The 19657-nt window shown below is 38.8% G+C and overlaps 1 protein-coding gene across 38 annotated transcripts in view; it reads right to left on the reverse strand.

Moving 5' to 3' along the window:
* The window catches only part of ANK2 (ankyrin 2), a 719880-nt gene that overhangs the window by 17151 nt on the left and 683072 nt on the right, over positions 1-19657 (reverse strand). For 32 of the 38 annotated variants that reach the window (XM_055274818.1, XM_055274823.1, XM_055274814.1 and 29 more), the window contains 5 exons: positions 18285-18317; positions 16333-16354; positions 5668-5742; positions 3113-3244; positions 1407-1550 (listed from right to left, as the gene is read on the reverse strand). In XM_055274818.1, the coding sequence (XP_055130793.1) occupies positions 1407-1550; positions 3113-3244; positions 5668-5742; positions 16333-16354; positions 18285-18317 (406 nt within the window). Of the gene's footprint in view, positions 1-1406; positions 1551-3112; positions 3245-5667; positions 5743-7273; positions 13529-16332; positions 16355-18284; positions 18318-19657 lie in introns of all 38 variants that reach the window. The other 6 variants (XM_063637963.1, XM_055274791.2, XM_055274790.2 and 3 more) reach the window with 1 other exon arrangement.

Consider the following 19657-nt stretch of genomic DNA (forward strand, 5'->3'; position numbering starts at 1 on the left):
GCCCTGAAACAGGAGAATGAAGAGGGTGCTCCAGGAATGGCAAGGAGGCCAGGCGTGCAGGAACAGTGCGATAGAGAGAGAGGTGGGAGATGAGGACAAGCTATGAGGCTCTTGCTCAACACTAAGATACATCATCATTCACATCCATGAGAAGTAACCTGCCATAGGAGAAACAGCCAGTAAAGTAAAAAAAAAAAAAGATGAGAACGTCATGAAATTTAAGTAAAGACAATGTTTTAAGAAGAAAGGCTTCACTATTCATGCTAAATGTTACTCAGAGGCAAAGTAAGTTGAAGAATGAGAACTGCCTGCTAGATTTGACAATGAGGAAACAATAGGTGAATTTTATAAGACTGACTAGAGTGAATTATAGAGTTCTAGAGGGAATGGGAAGAGAGGAAGCAGAGACAGGAAATTCAGACTGTTCGAGGTTTCCTATGAAATGGATGGAGTAACAGCAATAATACAGGGGGGACATATAGGGTAAAAGGAGTTATTTGCTTTGTTTTGTTTTTAAAGATGGGATCTACTAAAGCATGGTTTAATGCTGTTGGGTATGGTCTAGTGGTAGGAAGCCAAAAGGGATACTTGCAGGAATGGAGTCCCTGATTGGGTAAAAGGATATGAAATCTAGTACAAAACAAGAGATGATGGCTTTAGCAAAGTGAAGACATTTTATCCATTTTAATAGGATGGAAGGTAGAGTAAGTATATGCATTGAGATGCATTCATGTTGGTAGATTTGTGGTGGAAAAATATAGACATTTGCTTCTGATTATTCCCATATTTTCTAAGAAATAGGAAGCTTGGTCATCAGCTGGGTATAAATAAAGAAAAAAGACAGTGTTGGAGGTTTGAAGGAAGAAGACAACATGTAAAATAGAGATGAGAGAGAGAGAGAAAAGAAAAAAAACAGTGTTAGAGACCACAAATGAATGAGAATAGGTTAGGGAAACTTTAATACTGAAAGGTGGTAGGGCCAATGGCTGGAGGTCCCCGAGGGTATGAAGCACTGTTGGTGCAGAAGTAAAAGAGGAAATGTACAGTCACTGATAGTGATATAGTCCTAGTTGTGAGCCTAGAAATATGCGGCTAAGGTAGCATAAAAAAATACAAGTGTAAGAAGTGCCACCATGGAACTGAGGAAAGGGAATTCAGTGGATCATTTTGTTATCTGTGAAATAACAAAGAATGAACATGAAGCGGAGGTGAGAGGGTGTGTAAAACAGGGAGGAAAGCCTCAAGGCAGCAAGGAAAAGAACATATGATCACCATAGGCCATGGTCTACCTTCTGAAAAAAAAAAAAAAAAGACGATAGGTCCAGTGCCTCAGTTAACCACACACAGACCACACACACACACACACACACACACACACACACACACACACACACACACAGTTTGACCTTCACTATGATCCAGTGTAATGGTCTGTTCAATTTCTGCATAACTATGACTGATGCGCTCCTGGAGAGGTTCTGTGTTGGTCTCCATGAGATGAACAATATCCATTCGGTTGATCTTGGTGAGACATTCAACGAGGTTGGTATCTGACACATTAAAGAAACAGCATTTATTACATCTGAGAGGTACTCTTAAAAATCTCTTTCGCTCAACTGCCTTACTAAATTTTTGATATCTGTACAGAAAAAAACAATCAAAGCCTAACTAAAAGTCTTTGTAAAAATAAGCCAACAGACAAAAGAGATATGCATAAAAAAGTGGCACAGCATCGGCACAAGCCCTAAAAGTAGAATTGTCAGATAACATACAGGACACCCACCATATCTGAATTTCAGATAAAAAGCAAATACTTCTTTAGTATAAATATGCCCCAAATATTAAAAGGGATATGCTTATGCTAAAAATGTATTTGCTGACCACCTGAAACTTAAATTTAACTGGGCACCCTTCTGTTTTTATTTGCTAAATCTGACAATCCTACTTAGAAGAATGTAAAGAGAAGGAATGATAAATGTAGACTGGATGTTATTTATGAGTAGAGGAAGCAGAAACAGAAGGTAACGCACTACCAGTGAAACAATGCTAAGTAAAGCAATTGTGTCCACTTATCAATATTTAAAAAATATTAGGGTTTGAGTAACATTACTGTTAGAAGAGAGGGCTGTGATTTAATGCTGTTCGTACGCATATCGTGCAAGAGTTTTTATGCAACATGCATACTTCAGAAGTGACAGTAGCTTGTTCTCATTTGTTTACAGTAGTTCACTAAGCTCTCACTCAACATCATTGATAGATTCTTAGAAAACAATGTTCTGGTCACAAAAACACTGCCAAACTTCTAAATAAAACCCCAAACACTTTTAATATTAAACACTGAAGTGAAAGTGAATTACACATACATTTAAGAAAGACTAATAAACATAAGTAAGATAATTTATTCCATTTTTGAGGACCAATGAGTGATGGCGGTCATAGTGGTGGTGGGGTTCATTCAAGGAATAAATCTTTGCAAAGTGAAAATTGTAAGGAGCACCTCCTCCCACCATGCCGTTCATAAACAAACAATAATGGTGGGCTCGCTGAGTACTTTCTTAAGGCATCATTTATTTCATGCATTTGTATAATTATCATACACTGTACACATTTTCATTTGATAACAATTTGTATCAATTCATTCATTCTTTTCCCAATTCCCTTATTCAGTTCAGGGTCTCAAGTGGCTGGAACTTAACCCAGCAGCTCAGAGCACTTTGCATGGGAACCAACCTGGGAGATGATGCCATCCCATTGCAGGGGGCACTCACACACATCCACACTCACTCAGACTGGGATAATGTAGAAACACCAGTGAAACTGATGTGCACATCTTTGGGATGTGGGAGGAAACTGGAGTATTGGGGAAAAAGCTACACAGACATGGGGAGGATACACAAACTATACACAGACAGTGGCCTTGCTGGGAATTGATTCTTTTTTCTCATCAATGTTATAAGGAAATGACATTGAACAAAATGATATTACTCAAGGACCTGCTGTACTGCAGATTAATGGCATTTGCTTCTTTACTATATTACTGAATTTGCAAGATGCGGTTGTTGAGCAAGACATGTCCAATTTTAGCCCAATATACATATAGTTCCCCACTTACCTGTAGCATGTTTCCCATCCCTCTCTAGCCAGTACTTCAACAGTGCATGACTCTGGTCTTGAAGAGAGTTGGGATTTTCAATTCGAATTTGATGAATTTGCTCCTCAGTGAAATCCAGTTCTCTTGCTAATTCTAGAAGATAAAATACTACTTTGTAAACATATTAACTTCAAGGTTTCAGTCTCTACACTTTGCTTTGTGATTTTGTAAATGATGTCTTCTTTATATTGTGGTGAGTATTTGGGTTCTTTAATTTCTACATATTAGAAGTGACTCTTATATGCCTTTGTTCATCTAGTACTAATTATGGATTTTTTTTCCCTAAAACTGGGTATAGAATTGATCACTGCATAGTGAAAATAGTAAGTGTGATGCAGCGATGATAAGATATGTATAATTCAGGCCCATTTGATTCCAAAATGCAAATGAGATCATTAATACTTATACTTTTAAGCAAGATAATGGAAAATAAATGACTGATAACAAGAGAGAAAAATGTTTCTCCCTTTAATTAACACAGGTGATGTTTTGAGTATTATAAATCCTGTTTCTGGATACTTTGATAAATACTAGTTGTAGCTATATTATGGTGGTTGGATAAATGCCTTTCTTTGATTTGATGTCAACTGAATAAGAGTTCGAGGAAGCATTAATTGATCCAGGGAGGAAGACACAAAGTTTTCCTTTGAATTCTGCTATTAACATTCCATATGGATTGGGTGGGCCCAGTAGCTCATGCCTGTAATCCTAGAACTTTAGGAGGCTGAGGTGGTAGGGATTGCTTGAGGCCAAAGGCTCAAGACTAGCCTGGACAACATAGAAAAACCTCATTTCTACAAAAAATAATTTTAAAAAATTAGCTGGGTGTGGTAGTGTTTGCCTGAGGTCCTAGCTACTCAGGAGGCTGGGGCAGGAGGATCACTTGAGCCTGGGAGTTTGAGGTTACAGTGAGCTATGATTGTGCCACTACACTCTGGCCTAGGCAACAGAGCATGATCCTGTCTCTATAAAACAAAATAACAAACAAAAAACTATTACATATGGATGCTTATACATTATGGGGTGTGTGTATGTGTGTGTGGGTAAACAGGGTGACCTCTTTTGAAGGCAATTTGACAATATCTTTCAAAATTAAAAATATAGGTATCTTTTTCCCAGCAATCCTACTTCTAAGAATATGCCCTATAGATATACTCACAAAAATATACCAGTGCACAAGAATATTTACTGCCATTACTGAGAAACCACCTAAAGCCCATCAACAAAGGCCATTGATAAAATTATGGAACCTCCATATAGTGGAATTAAATACCCACTTAAAAGAATGAAATACATATGTATATGTTAACAGACTACTTATGAGGAATATTATTCAGTAAAACTTTTCTTACTTTTAAATAACAGGCATAAATATAGGCACTGTATACTTTTTCTAAAAGCATGAGAAAGTATTAGCAGTTACTTCTGAGGCACACAGCTAGAAGACAGAAGTAGGTGTGAGAGTCATATTTACTTTTCATTTTATGTCATTCTACATGGTGGTAGGATTTGAATTTTTACCAAATATATACATATTGCATTTACTATGTAGGTATGGATACAAACGTATTTAAAAAGCAAAATAAATAATTCTGAATGTTATCTAGTAAGTAAATCACGGATAGTTTGGTATCATTCTCTCCCCTAAAACCCCGAATTAGTTAAGTCTGATCAGTATGTAAGAATTACTTTAAAATTATTAAAAGTGAGAAAGTGGCCACTTCTCCTGTTTCCAGTCATGTACTCTAAATTAGTAGTTATCTTTATGAGTATTATGGGCTCCTATTCATCACCAAATCTAAGAAATGGAAAGGAGAAGAATATTATTTTACAATGTTTGTCTCTTTGAAGTAGTCACAAGTGACAAAAAAAAAAAGGCCAGACTGAGAATCTTGCTTTAATAGGTTAAGCCACGCGTAGATGAAAATGTATAGTTTTTAAAACCTACAAATCATAATGCGTAAATAAAGTATATTGATTTTAGAATTCACTTTTCCTTAATAAATTATTAACATAAAATTTCTATACTTAAACACTCTCATTTCTCAAAAATAATAGTGAAATATCTCATTCATGTGTGTTTTAACACTTACCCAAAGCAATTTTTAGTGTTGTTTACTATGAAGATTTTTGACATAAGGTATCTAAAAGAAGGAGCCCTGGTTAAATGTCACATTAAATTTGATAAAAATTACATCTAAAAATGATTTTGAAACATAATAATCTCCCCCAAATTTAGATATCCACAACTGCCGACGGAGGTTCCTGAAGGTTGGTTTATTCTCTAAGTCTTCAAATAGAAAGTTCTATTATTCTAAATTTCAGAGATGATAAAAGGCCTGCCCTGGGCTATACCATTAGCTGATGCAGAGCCCAGGTTTTCTAGTTCTTAGTTTATTCTTCTTTTCATATATTCTTTCTCAAGAAGGTGGGGGGTACCTTTTATGCTGTGAATGACACTTGACTGATGCATCTATGTCAGGTTTTGTTGAAAACCTGGGTCACATTCTTTTTACCTGTCCAGCTGAAGCCAAGGTGATCAGCAATATAAGCCAGCCTTTCCTCGATCCGTTCCTGCTCATCCTGTGGATCTGGAGAAGGTCAAAAACAGAATGGCCAAAGGTTGTCTATGACAGGAGAGGAACCACAGTACTGATTCATTCAAAGAAAGGAAGTCACTTCTCCAAATATTTGAAAGCGCAAACTAGATACTACATTTCAGATCATATTGTGTGTCTGATTTCTGGGGTGGAATGGGGAATAGATCTAATATGAATCATGAAAACCATCTGCTTCCATATCTCTTTAATCAAGACTAGTTACTAGACATAATTATATAAGTTGCTGATTTCTAGTAATCTTATGACTTTTCTTTTAAATTATTGGAGAGAATACTGCCCACCAAGAAGACCACCATCTTGTTCATGAAACACCAGAGAAATCATAAATGGGATGCAGAAGTGGAGCAATTGGCTAGGACCTCCTATTATTGCTTGTGGAGGGATAGATCATTTCCAGGTCATATCTGAAAGGAATCACATCAGAGATTCACAAGAGATGTTGATCATGAGCTGATCAGGCCATCCTGATTAGTGTGGCCAGAAACAGCATTTGGTCCTGGTGACCTTGGAGAAACGAGGATAAAAGCATATGCATTTTTATGTGTATATTGTATCTGTATGCATATATGTCTTTCGGGCAAAGTTTCTGCCTTCTTGCTATTAAGCTTATATACTACTCACTCCTATAAACTATAATTTTCCCATTCATGTTTAACTCCCACTGATTGATAGGCAGCATTTTAGACCATGGTATAGGAAATTTTGTATAACTTCAATTTAAGAATGACAGTCTTCATTGTAGAGATACTGGAAGAACACAGGCTACGTTTCAGAGCCATCTATGGTTTCCTTTTTTATAAGTCAAAGAGCCATCATCCCCTCACAGTCAACTTAAACTGTGCAAAGTTTGAGTTTTTGTTGTCTGCTGCATCTAATGAGAGTATATTCCACATTCATCTACCACATAAATGAAAAGCATATTTTTACCTTAGGTTTGTTTGCTTAAAGTATTTACCAATGGTATCTGAAATCCAACCTTTCTGAATCAAAAACAGATCCACAACAATTAGAATTTCATGTTATGTGAAATCTTCTCAAGCAAATGGCTTCCTAATGATTACAAAATTGTAAGTACAAATTATTTTAAAGTATGCAAAGGTAAGAAGAAAAGCAATGAGTCTTCATACTATGAAACAAAATACAATATATTTATGTGCAAAAGTGCTTAATTTGAGTCTAAGCTTGGGACTTCAGAACAACAAAACTCAAAGCTCGCATGGCCTTATTACGTGCAGAGGCTAAAGAAAGGCAAGATCACTGTTGCCTGGTTATTATGTTTATGTTTTCCATAAGCATTCTCATTACTCAATCTTGAGATTGTTTTCTTAGACAAGAGTATACAAAGAAAGCACAAAACACAAAGGGCTTACACAAACACATTAGCCACTACAGAAAGCTTAAAGAAAATGAGACACAAATCATCAAATAAAACAAACATACAAAAAACTATATCAATTTTATGACATGCGTAGCACAGGGAATCCCGGTGGCTGGCAAATACCTTCAGCATGGTCATGGCCATTTTCATCAGGGATGCGTTCAATCAGAGTCTCAATAGACTCATCCCAAATGGGCCTTGTGTCAAAGATGTCCTCAGGAACTGAGTGCTCGGTCTCAACAGGTGGCAGATTTTCAATTACTGATACTTCCAGGGCACTACTACTTTCATCGTCTGAAACTATTTCCTGCTCCCTCTCTGACTGTGTCAGCCTATCCACTAACTTGGAAGCCTCATCACTAATCTCCTCAAAGAATTCTATGGAATTTCTGTAAAGGTCAAAGAAATGCTCCTTACTTTCTTTTGTGGGGCTCGTGCCCCCCCTGCAGGAAGATGTAGTGCTTCTGCTCTTAACTGGCAATCGGGATGTAAGTATCTTTGGTCTTGTGGCCCCTTCTTCTGATTCTAATTCAAGTTCCTCTGCCCTCTCTCTGCTCTCTGTTTCTGTGTCAGTGTAACTTCTGGTTTTTACTGGGCATTTGGTCTTTGAGTCCAAAGAACTAGCGTCAGATTCAGATTTGCTTCTATTATCTGGTGCAATGCTTGTCATGTCCTGTCCCTGAGGAGCCACTGTCTTCTGGACAGAGGTGTCTAGATCTGAGAGCTGCTGTTCAACTCTGTGGAGGGGTACTTTGACAGGGAGTTTGGACTTTGGTTTTGCTTCATCCTCCTTATTTTCCTCATCTACACTGGATAGAAAGTCTTCAGAAAGTGAACTCTCATACTCTGCAGATGGAGGTGCTGGGGTGGAAATGGGCATAGTCCTTACAGGAATTTTGGATTTGCTTTCAGTAGAAGGCACATTCTCCATGGGTGCAGTAGGAATCTCAATTACTGATTTCTGTTCTTCTGGGGAAGAATCGGGAGAATCATCACCCCTATCTGAATAAACAGACCTGGTGAGTGTGGAAAAATCTAACTGGACTTGTACAGCTGGTTCAGAAGAGTCGGGGCAGGATATCTGCTTTACACCAGACAGAGGAGATATATCACCCGTTTGCACGGTGGGGAGGTCGTTGGTCCCTACACTAACAGCCTCTTTTGTAGGTGTTTCAGTGGAGGCTGAAATCCCCATTTGGGAGTTAAGTTGAGCATCTGATGCAGGTATTTCCTCTACTTCCTCACTCAGGTCATCTGGAAGTAACTCTGCCTCATCATCCACTGTTTCTTTTGATTCTGAAAGTGCTAGTGATTCAGCTGATGTCTCCAGTGGTAGGGGCTCAGCCCCAGTAGCCCCTTCTTTCACATCTTCAGAGAGAGTCTCTTCCCTGGATTCTTGACCAATTTGGAAAAAGTGAAAACTTTCATCTGCATAGGACCTTTTGGTCATATCAATGGCACCACTTCGGGTCATTTCAAACAATTTTCCTTCCTGAAACAGAAATGGGTTTTGCTCACTTGTTGGGGTCCCCTCTTCAGTTGGGGTCCTAGCAGGAGTGGTGTCAGGGGTGGTACCCTGTGATTGTCTGTCTACCATCAAACCAAATATCTTTTGCTCTTCCTCTTTCACACGAGCCTCAAAGGCCTCATCATCTTCCCGAATTTCACTCCAAGAATCAGAATCCACATCAGTTTTCGTGATGATGACTTTGCTTATTTGTTCACCAACAACTGCTGTTGTAGCGGACACAGTAGGCTCGAAAGACGAAGAGACACTGTCTGATTGCATTTCCCACGAGGTACTTTCCTGTTGGGATTCCATTTTTATGTCCTGGCCCTCAAAATTAGATTCTTTGCTTAAAATAGTTCCACTAGAGGAGCTTGCCACTACAACGTCTTCAACAGGGGATGTGATGGTAACAGAATACACTTCAGAAGAGTGAAAACTTGTGGTGTGATTTGCATCTATTTGGGTTTTGCTTTCTTCACTAGAGAAAAAAGATTGGGAAGGGACATTTTCATAAGGGCTAGTGATTTGGGGATCATAGATTTCATCAGTCTCAGCTAGGTCAGACACGGGAACATCCATGGAAAATCTATCTGTTTGAGTAGTAATGGATGAGTCTTGAGAGGGGCAGTCCTTTGGTAAGTTCTCAAATGTTTCATCAGTTTTTGTGACCTCTGTTTTTTGAATAGAAGATGTGGCAGATATGTCTTCATCTAATTCTTTTCCTTCAGTTACTGAACAATGAAGCAAAGAGGATGAAGATGAAAAGGTTTCACTGGGGCAATCTGCTCGTGGAGATTCTGCTCTAGAAACATCAAGCTCTTCTCCTTCTGTGTCTTTTTCATGAGTGCCTTGGAGAGCTAATGATTCTTTATAGATGACTGGCTGTTCATCAACATCATCACCAGTTGGACTCTGTAGACCTGAAGAGACAGGAGCGGCTGAGCTGCTAGGACTCATGGCCTCACATCCATGGCCATCACAGATTTTTGGCTGATCAGTGTCTCTGTTTAGCTTATCATAAGACCTGTCTGCAGCCTCAGTGGACACAGCATGACTGTCTTCAGCTAAATGGGATTCAGAATCTTTTTCTTCTTCTGATTTACCTGGCTCTTCCTGAGTATCTTCATTCATCTTGAAAGTATATTGTTTGGAAACGATAGGCTGGAATTGTACTTCTTCTGGACTGGAATTGGAGTCCATGCTTGATGGAAGTGGAGAAGGAGGTTGTACTCGAATCACTGGTTCTGGTAAAAGGCCTGAGTCAGCACCTTTTTTTAGCTGTGCCAACTCAGGTTCACTTTCTGAGGAGGAAGACACCTTCCTGCTCTCCGAAGTTACTAACACAGGGACAGCACTTTCATTCTCCCCACTGCCTGTATGTTTTGGTTCATCCACGTCTACTGAACAGTCAGCATCTGGGTCAGAAGATGAAGAAGATTCTTCTTGTTTGGGTTCTTTTTTGTAGTCCCTTTTCTGCTTTGCTTCTTGTTCAAGTTCATCAAACATTTTGATTTTGGTTACCATTTTAAACATCTCCTCTTCAGGTGTGAACCTCTTTTTCTCCCCGTTTTCTGAATCATCCTCCTCTGCACATTCATGAATCACAGCTGGTTTTGGTGTACTTACATCTGTGGTTTTGGGTGTAACCTCATAGCTGACTTCTTCAGAGCTGGGGGTGTCAGGAGAAAGGGGGCTTTTCCCTGAGCTCTCCATGAGCGATGTCTGCTCAAGACTGTCATCCTCAGCGCTGCCGTCGGGGTCTCGGAGTAGCCGGGACCGCACAGAGGCCACTTCCATCAAGAGTTCTGTTTTGGCAACAGCTGCAGGAAGAGGAAAGTGACTTGGAAAAATTCCAGCCTTCATCTTTGGTTCAACAGGGCTGCTTTCCAGAGAGTCACGGCAAGGGGATTCTTTCAGAGGACTTGGCTCCAGAGAATCAGGGGTTTTGTGTGAAGAGTTATCTTCTAGCACAGGGCTGGCTTCCAGCGAGTCTTTGTGGCTCACTGCTAATGAGTCATCAGCCACAGCGCTGAGGACTTCGCTATCTCGGCTAGGGAGTGCAAGTTCTAACCCTTGGGGACTTCTAATGACTCCCTGAGGCTTTGATTCAGTTCCTGTATCTGTCTTTACAGAAGCCTCAGGCAGCGGCAAGGCCTTTGTCTCGTCTGAGGTGGCTGTGGATTCCTGAGCCTCACTATCAGTTTGTGTCTTGTGGGCTGAACTACCAAAGGTACGTTGACCTGCATCACAGGCCGCCTCCTCAGTCAGTCCTGCAGGTGTCTCTTTAGCTAATGCTACACTACAGCTGCCTGTGCAGTCATCTTCTCTTTTAGGGCTTGTGTCTTTGGGAGAGCCTAGAGTGGCCTCTTTCTGAAAACTCTCAGTAGAGGTCTCTGAGTCCTCAGTGACTGTGGCACCTCGCTCTTCAGAGCCACCAGTAACGTCTTTGGTTGTGGGATGCTCTTTTTCTGAATGAATTTCTGTGGTGGTTTCTATCTTGGTGCTTTCCTTTGTTTCCCCAGTTTGCTCCTCACTTTTCTTTGGTGAGAAAGAAAGGCTTTCTGGGCTCGTCTCAGGGGTCTCTGCTAGGCCCTCATGCTTATAGCTTTCTTCTGAACTAATCTGAGGGGTCCCCTCCATCAGGCTGCCACACGGAGAGCCGGCTACCCCCTCATTCTTTAGGCTTTCAGAACTGCCATCTAAAGCACCGCTTTGTAAAGACAGAGCCGGAAGGAACTCATCTTTCATGTAGTCGAGTGGAAATGTTGTGTTGAAAGGACTAGTGAGTACTTGGTCTAAGTGAAGCTGTGCCTTTTCTGTCTCCTCACTCAGGCGGAATTGTTGGTATTTGTCATTGTCTTCCAACTCCTGCTTAATGACCTCGGAGAAGTCAGTGGAGGTTTTCCTATCTGGGCTGATCTGTAGATCCATGTCTCCCTGCTCATCAGCCATCTTTTCTTTGGGGACTTTGCTCTCTCTGTGGCTTTCTTCTTCAGGCACTGACTGAACAGGTTCAGGTATTTTGTGGCTGAGAATTTTCTCCTTTCCTCCAGCTGCATCTTCTTTCTTAACTCCTATGGAGGAAACACGAACTCCTCTTTTGGATTCTGCTGTGCCCGTTACTGGGAGTCTCTGGCCTCGTTTGATTGTCTGATTCTCTGTTTTCTGGGTTTCTCTCTGGGTTAGTATCGGCCCCTTTTCTTTTTCTACCCGAACTTTACCTTTCTCCTGTGGCTGCTTTTGTTTTGCTGATTTGTGCTCAAAGAGTCCAGTTTTATGTTTAGAAGGGTCCTGACCTGACTGGAAAGCCTTCATCAGCTCCCGAACAGACATGGTTTCCTCGATCCTCTCTGTTTTTGAGGTGGGGGATACAGGTGGTTGCTTTTCTGTTTTGCCAGAAGGTGACACAGGCAGGTGCTTCTCAGTTTTGCCAGCTGTTGATGCAGGTTGGTGCTTGTCCGTTCTTCCGGAGGGTGAAACAGGCAAGCGTTTTTCTGTTCTCCCAGGCGATACTGGCGGGTGTTTTTCTGTTCTCCCGGAGGGCGATACAGGTGGACGTTTGTCTGTTTTGCCTGAAGGCGAAACAGGTGGGTGTCTTTCTGATTTTGTAGATGACAAAGGAGAGTGCCTTTCAGTTTTTGTCGAGGGTGATACAGGTGAGTGTTTCTCAGTTTTACTCGATGATGACACAGGTGAATGTCTTTCCATTTTTGCAGAGGGTGACACAGGTGAGTGTTTCTCAGTTTTACTTGATGGTGATACTGGAGGGTGTCTTTCAGTTTTTGCAGAAGAGGAAAGAGCAGAGTGTCTTTCTGTTTTAGAGGAGGGAGACCCTGGCGCATGTCTCTCTGACTTCAGAGAGGGTGACGCAGCTGGAGGTGTCCTGTGGGTGGTCTTTTTTGGCACGTCCTCCTTGCCTTTGACTCTGATGGGCAACTTGCTTCGACCTTTCTGTTCATCTTCCACTCGCTTCTGAAGGGCCTTTACTTTGTCCTTTATGGAACCAATGGGAGTTTCTTCTATCAAAGGAGATGTGGCCTTGACAGTGGGAAGGGGTTCAGGGGCTAAACCTGGGTCTTCATCTAATGACTCTTCTGAACTACCTTTTTTAATTTCAGCTTTCTCTGCACTAGCTTGTAAACCTTCCTCTTTTTGTTTCTGCTTTTCTTTTAATTTCCTTCTTACTGGCTTCTTTATTCCCAAGCTTGGTTTGTGCTGTTTCTGTGTACTCTGTGTCTCATCTGGGGGTATGTCTTTCCCTTCCTTTTCAGAGCTTCTGCCAACAGCCAGAGCCTCACATTTCTTCCCTGCCTTATCTTGAACTGTCTGTAGCTGCTCTTTGGGAAGAGGCACAGAGGAATTCAGATCGTCAGTAAGGTAGTTCACTAGCCCAGTTGAGTCTTTCTCTACTTTTCCTTTCATCTCTTTATCTATTCTAACTTCTACACATGGATATTCAGTGATTTCTAAAGGTGCTTTTTGCCTAGCCTCTTCTATTTCCTCATCACTGACAATAACCCATTCCTCTTCCACTAATCCTCTCTCAGACCGAGAGCTCTGCACACTGCTTTCATCTCTTGTGCAGGTTCCACTTCTCAGGATTTCATTCACTTTCTCTAAGTCCTCTTTAACTCTTTCAACGATTTCAAAAGGCTCTCCTGGCTCTTCCTCAGCAGCCTTCACCAGCTCCTTCACTTTAATAGAACCTGCCTTATCAGACACATCTGTGGTCAAGATGGCGGTCATTTTGATCAAATCTTGTTTCATCTCAGAAACTTCAGAGAGCAAGTCCGGACTTGCTAGGACAGGAACTTCATTAACCAGGTGACTTTTCAGGACAGATGTTTCTGTAGATTCTGTCTCATCATCTTTGATGTGAATGAAAAACATTGAAAGTAAAATGGAAATCAAAAAAGATATTGGCAAATGTAATCAGGACTGAAACGACACAGCGTCTTTTCCTGTGGTGGTGGTGGGAGGGGCAACAAAATGGGCTGGGAATGGTAGATCCACAAGGCCTCAGGGTACAAGAGCAAAGCAAGGCTAACGAAAAAAAAAAAACAACTGAAAAGGAAAAATGAGCAGGAAATAACTTGCTTAATTTTTCTCACTTGTAGCACATCCACACGTACAACAAAGCTAAAACAAGACGCACATACACACACACAAAAACACTACATATCAAAACAAAGAACGCAGTGAAATTACACAGAGATATCTCAAGATTGTTCAGATGTTACAGATCAATGTTGAAAAAAAAAAAAGAAAACCAACCATGGGGAAAAAATAAGAAAAAAAGCATTAGAAATTGCAGAAAGTTGATTTCCTCTAGGAGAAAGCCAGTAGTAGCAAGCTCAGAATAACATCTAATGATGTATATACATTTTTAATCATATAAAAATCTGAAATTCAGTATGTTAAGTTCTACCAATATACAAACACTATATAAAATATATCTGAATCAGCTGCAAACCGGCATTTCATCTAAGGGAAATTCACACCTAACAATGAAACAAACAGTCTGGTGCTACGAGGCATGGTCCTTTCCTTGGAGCAACCTCCTTGTTTAGACACAGAATGGACAGACCAAGGAGGGAAATAAAGGAAAGGAAAGAAAAACAACAGAAACAATAATTGTGATTAAACTTATAAGTGAGTCCAAAGTTAAAATGTGATGCATGGCAACCCAAGTCAGAGACAGTCACACGGGACACACACACAGTTTATGTAAGCCAAGTTATTTCCATGCAAAGCAAAGGTGGAGTAAAACTGCTGGGAGAGGCGGCCTTGCTGAAACGCATGGGCAGGAGGATGGCGGGAATTTAGAACAGATATGTAAAACATTACTGTGGTGAAGTGTACTTATTTCCCTATGAGTCCATGCATAAGCTGCTGAAGGTGGTATACTGAGGCTTAGGTTGTGGGGGCTTACACCCATTAAGGTCAAGGAAGAAAACTCAGTAAACTCTTCTAAAATGTACTCATAAAAAGACTTCAGGTAAGAATCACTTCCACAGAGCACTTCTTTAGAGATTAGTTTATACCTAGATGAAGATTATTTAATGATTGTCTTTAAAACAAAAGCAAATTTGAGTCTGTATTTAAAACTTCTGAAACACTCAAAACACCTAGAAATCCTTCAGGAAAATCCATGGCATTATAGCAACATGGTAACATTCTTTTTCTTTTTTTTTTTTTTTTTAACAATTGAGCCATATGGATGAATTAATTTTTAATTCTTACTAGTTTGTATCAGGGGAGCAAAATAAGAGGCCATTTAAATAAATGGAGTAGTTCTGAAGAAGAAAGTGAGAGAATAAAGTAAAATCACTTAAAAAAAAGGAATCAATGAAGGCAATGTGATATGTCATATAAACAAAAGTGCCTTCTCTTGGAAGAATCTGTATTTGTTGAGGAGATACATTATGTGAATTTACACATATAAATTTATTAAAATAATTTATACCAATACAAATTTGTTCAATTATATAAACCAATGAAAACATCCAGAATCTCAAATATTCTAGATCTGAATAATGCTTTAACATGAGGGTAAGCCTCATTGAAAGCAACTTCCATAACTTAGTAGTAAATTACATTGTCCTAGGACTTTAAAAAAGCCCTCAGATCATTGTGTAGGGCCAGATGAGCATATTAAACATGGTTCTAAGTTTTCTCATTTTGGGAATATACTGTGAAATAGAGCAAATCAAAATAAACTCTGAAATAAAGTTTATTGATAGTCAATAAACTTTAAAAATCAGATTTTTAAAAAGCATTTGGGGCACAAAAGCAGAAATCTGTAAAATTCAACTGGAGTTTCCACACAAGAAGCCAGAGAGTCACTAGAAATAGTCTAACAAACTAAAATCTTAATTGGATATTACAAACCTAAAATGAGTTCTAAGATAGCTCTTTTAAGGTCTGTCAAAACCAGTTCTCTCTCTACTAGATCAGGTTTGGGATTTGCATCATTATTTAAAATTAACCCTATAATAACATGCTGTTGTGATTAGTAATTTTATCCAGGGGGGTTTAGTTTTTGCATTCTTGGCTCTTCATTTTTGTTTATTTTTGTTTTATGGTTTTTTTCCAGAAAGCTTTCACAGAAGTCTGTTAGACCTCAGCTCTAAAGACGTTGGTTACACTTCACCACAGTAAAAAGTGCAAAAGAGTGATGGGGGAGGGGGCAGGCATTGGACGGGGTTAGCTTCAGCTAAGAACTATTAGACAGTATCACTTTTGCAGGTGTATCCTACCAAAATAATGAGCTCTCTACAGAAGTCACTATTGCATTACATAAAAAGTGATACTGTCATGTCAGTGCTTAAAAAATAATGAGATGACAATGTTATGTTAACAAATGGACAAAACGGTAGGGTGGGTTTCTAAACAGGCATAACAGCAATACCAGGGTTAACAAGGATGTCAAAAGAAAGTGAATGCTTAGATGAATAATCATTGCATTTTACTGCTAATTAGCTCGTAAATTAGGTATATTTGTAATTTAACTGGCCAAGCTGCTTTTATAAATATATTAATGATTAATAAGGATAATATAAAAATTTAATTACTATAGTGGTTAGTAATAGCAACTAGCTTGCATTTTAATTCATGCTTCTTTTTATGGTAGCCAGCTTTCAAACAAACTCAATTTTCTTTAAATTCTTACTTTTTTCTGATGTCATATCGATCTGAAAGAAAACATACATAAATTGAATGGTTACAAATACTGCCTTGGCTCATAGCCCCTGGTGTGCACAAAAAGCTCCTATTCATAATTATACATGTTGGGTGACACCATAGCTATAGGAAGGTCAGAGTCATTTGCTACAGTTTTTCCTGAGTCTCCATGATTCTTATCCTGACTTTGAAAAAAATCTTCTGTTTTCTAGACACTACAGGTAGAAAGTCCTTTCTAGCGTGTTAATCCTGGGAAGATATGACCCAGGCTGGTTTTGATGTTGGAATACATATTTAGGGAATACGTCAGAAAAAGGGTGAAGTCAGTATTGAATAATAAGTATCCATTTAGTGGAGAAAAAGGAAAGGATGACAAACAGCAACGCTAGGGTGATGTGTTCTACAGAAGTAGTTTCATTATCATTAATAATAAGCCAGCATTCCAGATCCTGAAAAGAATATGAACTGGATCTATTGCCCTAAATAGTTTCAGAAAGTATTCAGTAGGAAAATCATCTAACAGAAAAAAGTGATTTGTGAACATGGCAAAAGTGGCTTCCCTGTCATTTTTAACAGCTGTGGTGGTAGGGTCACTGAGTACAGGAAGGAAATGGAGTATGTGAAGCAAAGAGTGACTGTGCAGTTGGGGGAAAGAATGACTTCGGTCTTAAGTCGGTTGTGTATATGGCTATGTGCGGCAGGACAGTGAGTCTATAGTCACCCCTCTCACTCTGCTCCATTGCAGGGTATCAGAAAAAAAATGAATCCGGGGCATCTCTGAACTGATAAGGGCTTACATTTTAAGCTGGTGGGTATAAGTGTATTTATTATATTTTTTATTTTGAGTGCATTGGAATAACATTTAAAAAAAGAAAACTAGTATATTTGAAAACATTTACATATAACATAACATATGCATCTGTCTATCTTAGAAACAAATATATTATTTTAAGTTTCCAATTATGTTTTTCATTTCTATTATAATATTTGGGCATTTTCAGATCTTTATAATGGAGACAAACACACATTTGCTTTAAATATTGAAGCAGGTTTAATTCATATAGCTATTTATCCAAGGTAACCTCTCTAAGACTTGCTTTCTTCATCAATAATGTAGTATTTAATAACAAACACCTCATAGGTGGTTGTGAGAGATCAATATTGATGAGTCATGTGCAACACTTAGTAAAGATCTCACTTTATAAGAAATTCTTATTATTAGCATAGTTCTGCATTATAATATTATAGTCTAAGGAATCAACTATATGCTTCTTAAAGTTTTTTGGTCTCAGTGTTTATCAAACTCTTTGGTCTTAGGGCCCCTTTACATCCCAAAAATTACTGAGGAGCCTGAAAAACTTCTGATGGTGTGTGATATGTATAAATAGATATCCGTATTACAAATGAAGGCTGAGAAAGTGCTAGAACCTAAGAGTATGCAAGCATACATTCCATTAATTGCCAGAGTGGCAATATCATCACATGTAGTATAGCCTCTGGAAGACTCCTCTATAGTTTGTGAGGATATAGAAGTTTAAAAGGCAAATAATGTCTTAGTACATTTTTAATGTACTAAGACATTTAATTAAAAATTAATTAAAAATTAAGACATTAATAATGTCTTAGTATAAAAAGAGTTTCAACCACTAGATGTCTTCTGACTAAGGACCCCTGAGATAATGGTTTAGCTCTCAGTAGTTGGTGGAGAAATATAGTATTGCATAGAGACATGGCAACAATTTATAGGGAAACTTTACTATTCCCTTAAGTTGCTCCACAAGATGAGAAAACAGAGGCTTAGAGAGGTTAAGTGAAATTGTGCCCCTTTAATTACTAAGAAGAACCGCCTACCCCTTCTAAGAACACAGGTTAACTATGTGCTCTTATTAGTGGTTACAGCAATGACACAGCCGTTAACAAGTGACACTGTCATAAAATTACCTCTTCCTCCTGTTCTTGATCTGACTCTGATTCCTTTCCGCCCCAAGATGCCATGCAAGATGGAAACAAGAGAGAAGGAAGAGTAGAGAGTATTTAGAAGAAAAGGAAAGAGTAAATAAATACCCTTTCAACAAGCATCAACAGGCAAGCATACAGTCAGCACATTCCTTTTTTCTTACTAACGGTTTATAGAAGACAGGCAGAAAAGAGGATTGGCTTAAATACAAAGTTTATAGATTCAAGAGACAAAAGAACCAATATTATAAATATACTAATTCCAGATACTAGGTCACCACAGAAGTCTCAAAGTTTGACCTTAAATGAACTGGATGGCATCTGTCTTTAGAAATAGTGATGATAATATCCCAATCATTACAGATATTGTTGAAAATATTAAAAGCTACAAATAAGCATATGGTGGAAAATTTTCAATACACAGACAATATTTAGAAGCATTATTCTAACAAAGAGCAACTAAATTCTTTCTTTTTTTTCTTTTCTTTTCTTTTTTTTTTTAAATAGAGACAGGGTCTTGCTATGTGGCTCAGGCTGGTCTTGGACTACTTGACTCAAGCGATCCTCCTGCCTTGGTCTCCCAAAGTGCTGGGATTACAGGTGTGGGCCATGGTGCCCAGCCAAGAGCTACTAAATACTAAGGTATATTTTCAGTGTACAATGTCTGGGTTTTTTTTTTTCTTTTTGAGTTAGAAATTAGAAAATTGTACTGGACTATCACAGCATTAATAGCTGTGTCTGGTATGTCTTGACTTAGAAATAAAATGTAATAATAAAGTTAATGCTTTCTCTTAGAGCACATTGAAAGCTCATGAAATCAGCCAAAGCTCAGTCATCTTTCTTTAACACTCAGGTGGCTTGCCCGCAGCAGTACATGTTTCTTTGTGGTTCTTATTGGCATACTGCCTCCACTGACTCACTACTAATCAGCAATACAAACCCCAAAATACATTCTGCACCATCAAAATACAATGAAACTATGCTCATTTGGGTTGATATACCCATTTCTATATTTTAATTCTTGGAATAACATGTATATTTAAATATATAAATAATATTTTATTTTATTCATTTAGTAAAAATTTACAATGTCAAACCTAATGCTATGAGCTTTTCTCTATATGGCTGATCTCTATTTACAAGAATAATTCATTAAGCAAATATAAAATTTAACAATTGTGGTGGGGAAAAAGAAGTATAGGACATTTTTTGTTTTGTGATGTCAAGATTTAGGATTTTAAATATATCCCTACTTCCCCTCCAGGTCTCAGCAGTCACCACTCATCACCCTTCCCAACCTGTTATATAGACACTGACAACTTCTGCATCCACCTATAGATTGCCATGTGGGAGCTTCC

Source organism: Symphalangus syndactylus, chromosome 4 (assembly GCF_028878055.3).
Source record: "Symphalangus syndactylus isolate Jambi chromosome 4, NHGRI_mSymSyn1-v2.1_pri, whole genome shotgun sequence".
NCBI lineage: Eukaryota > Metazoa > Chordata > Mammalia > Primates > Hylobatidae > Symphalangus > Symphalangus syndactylus.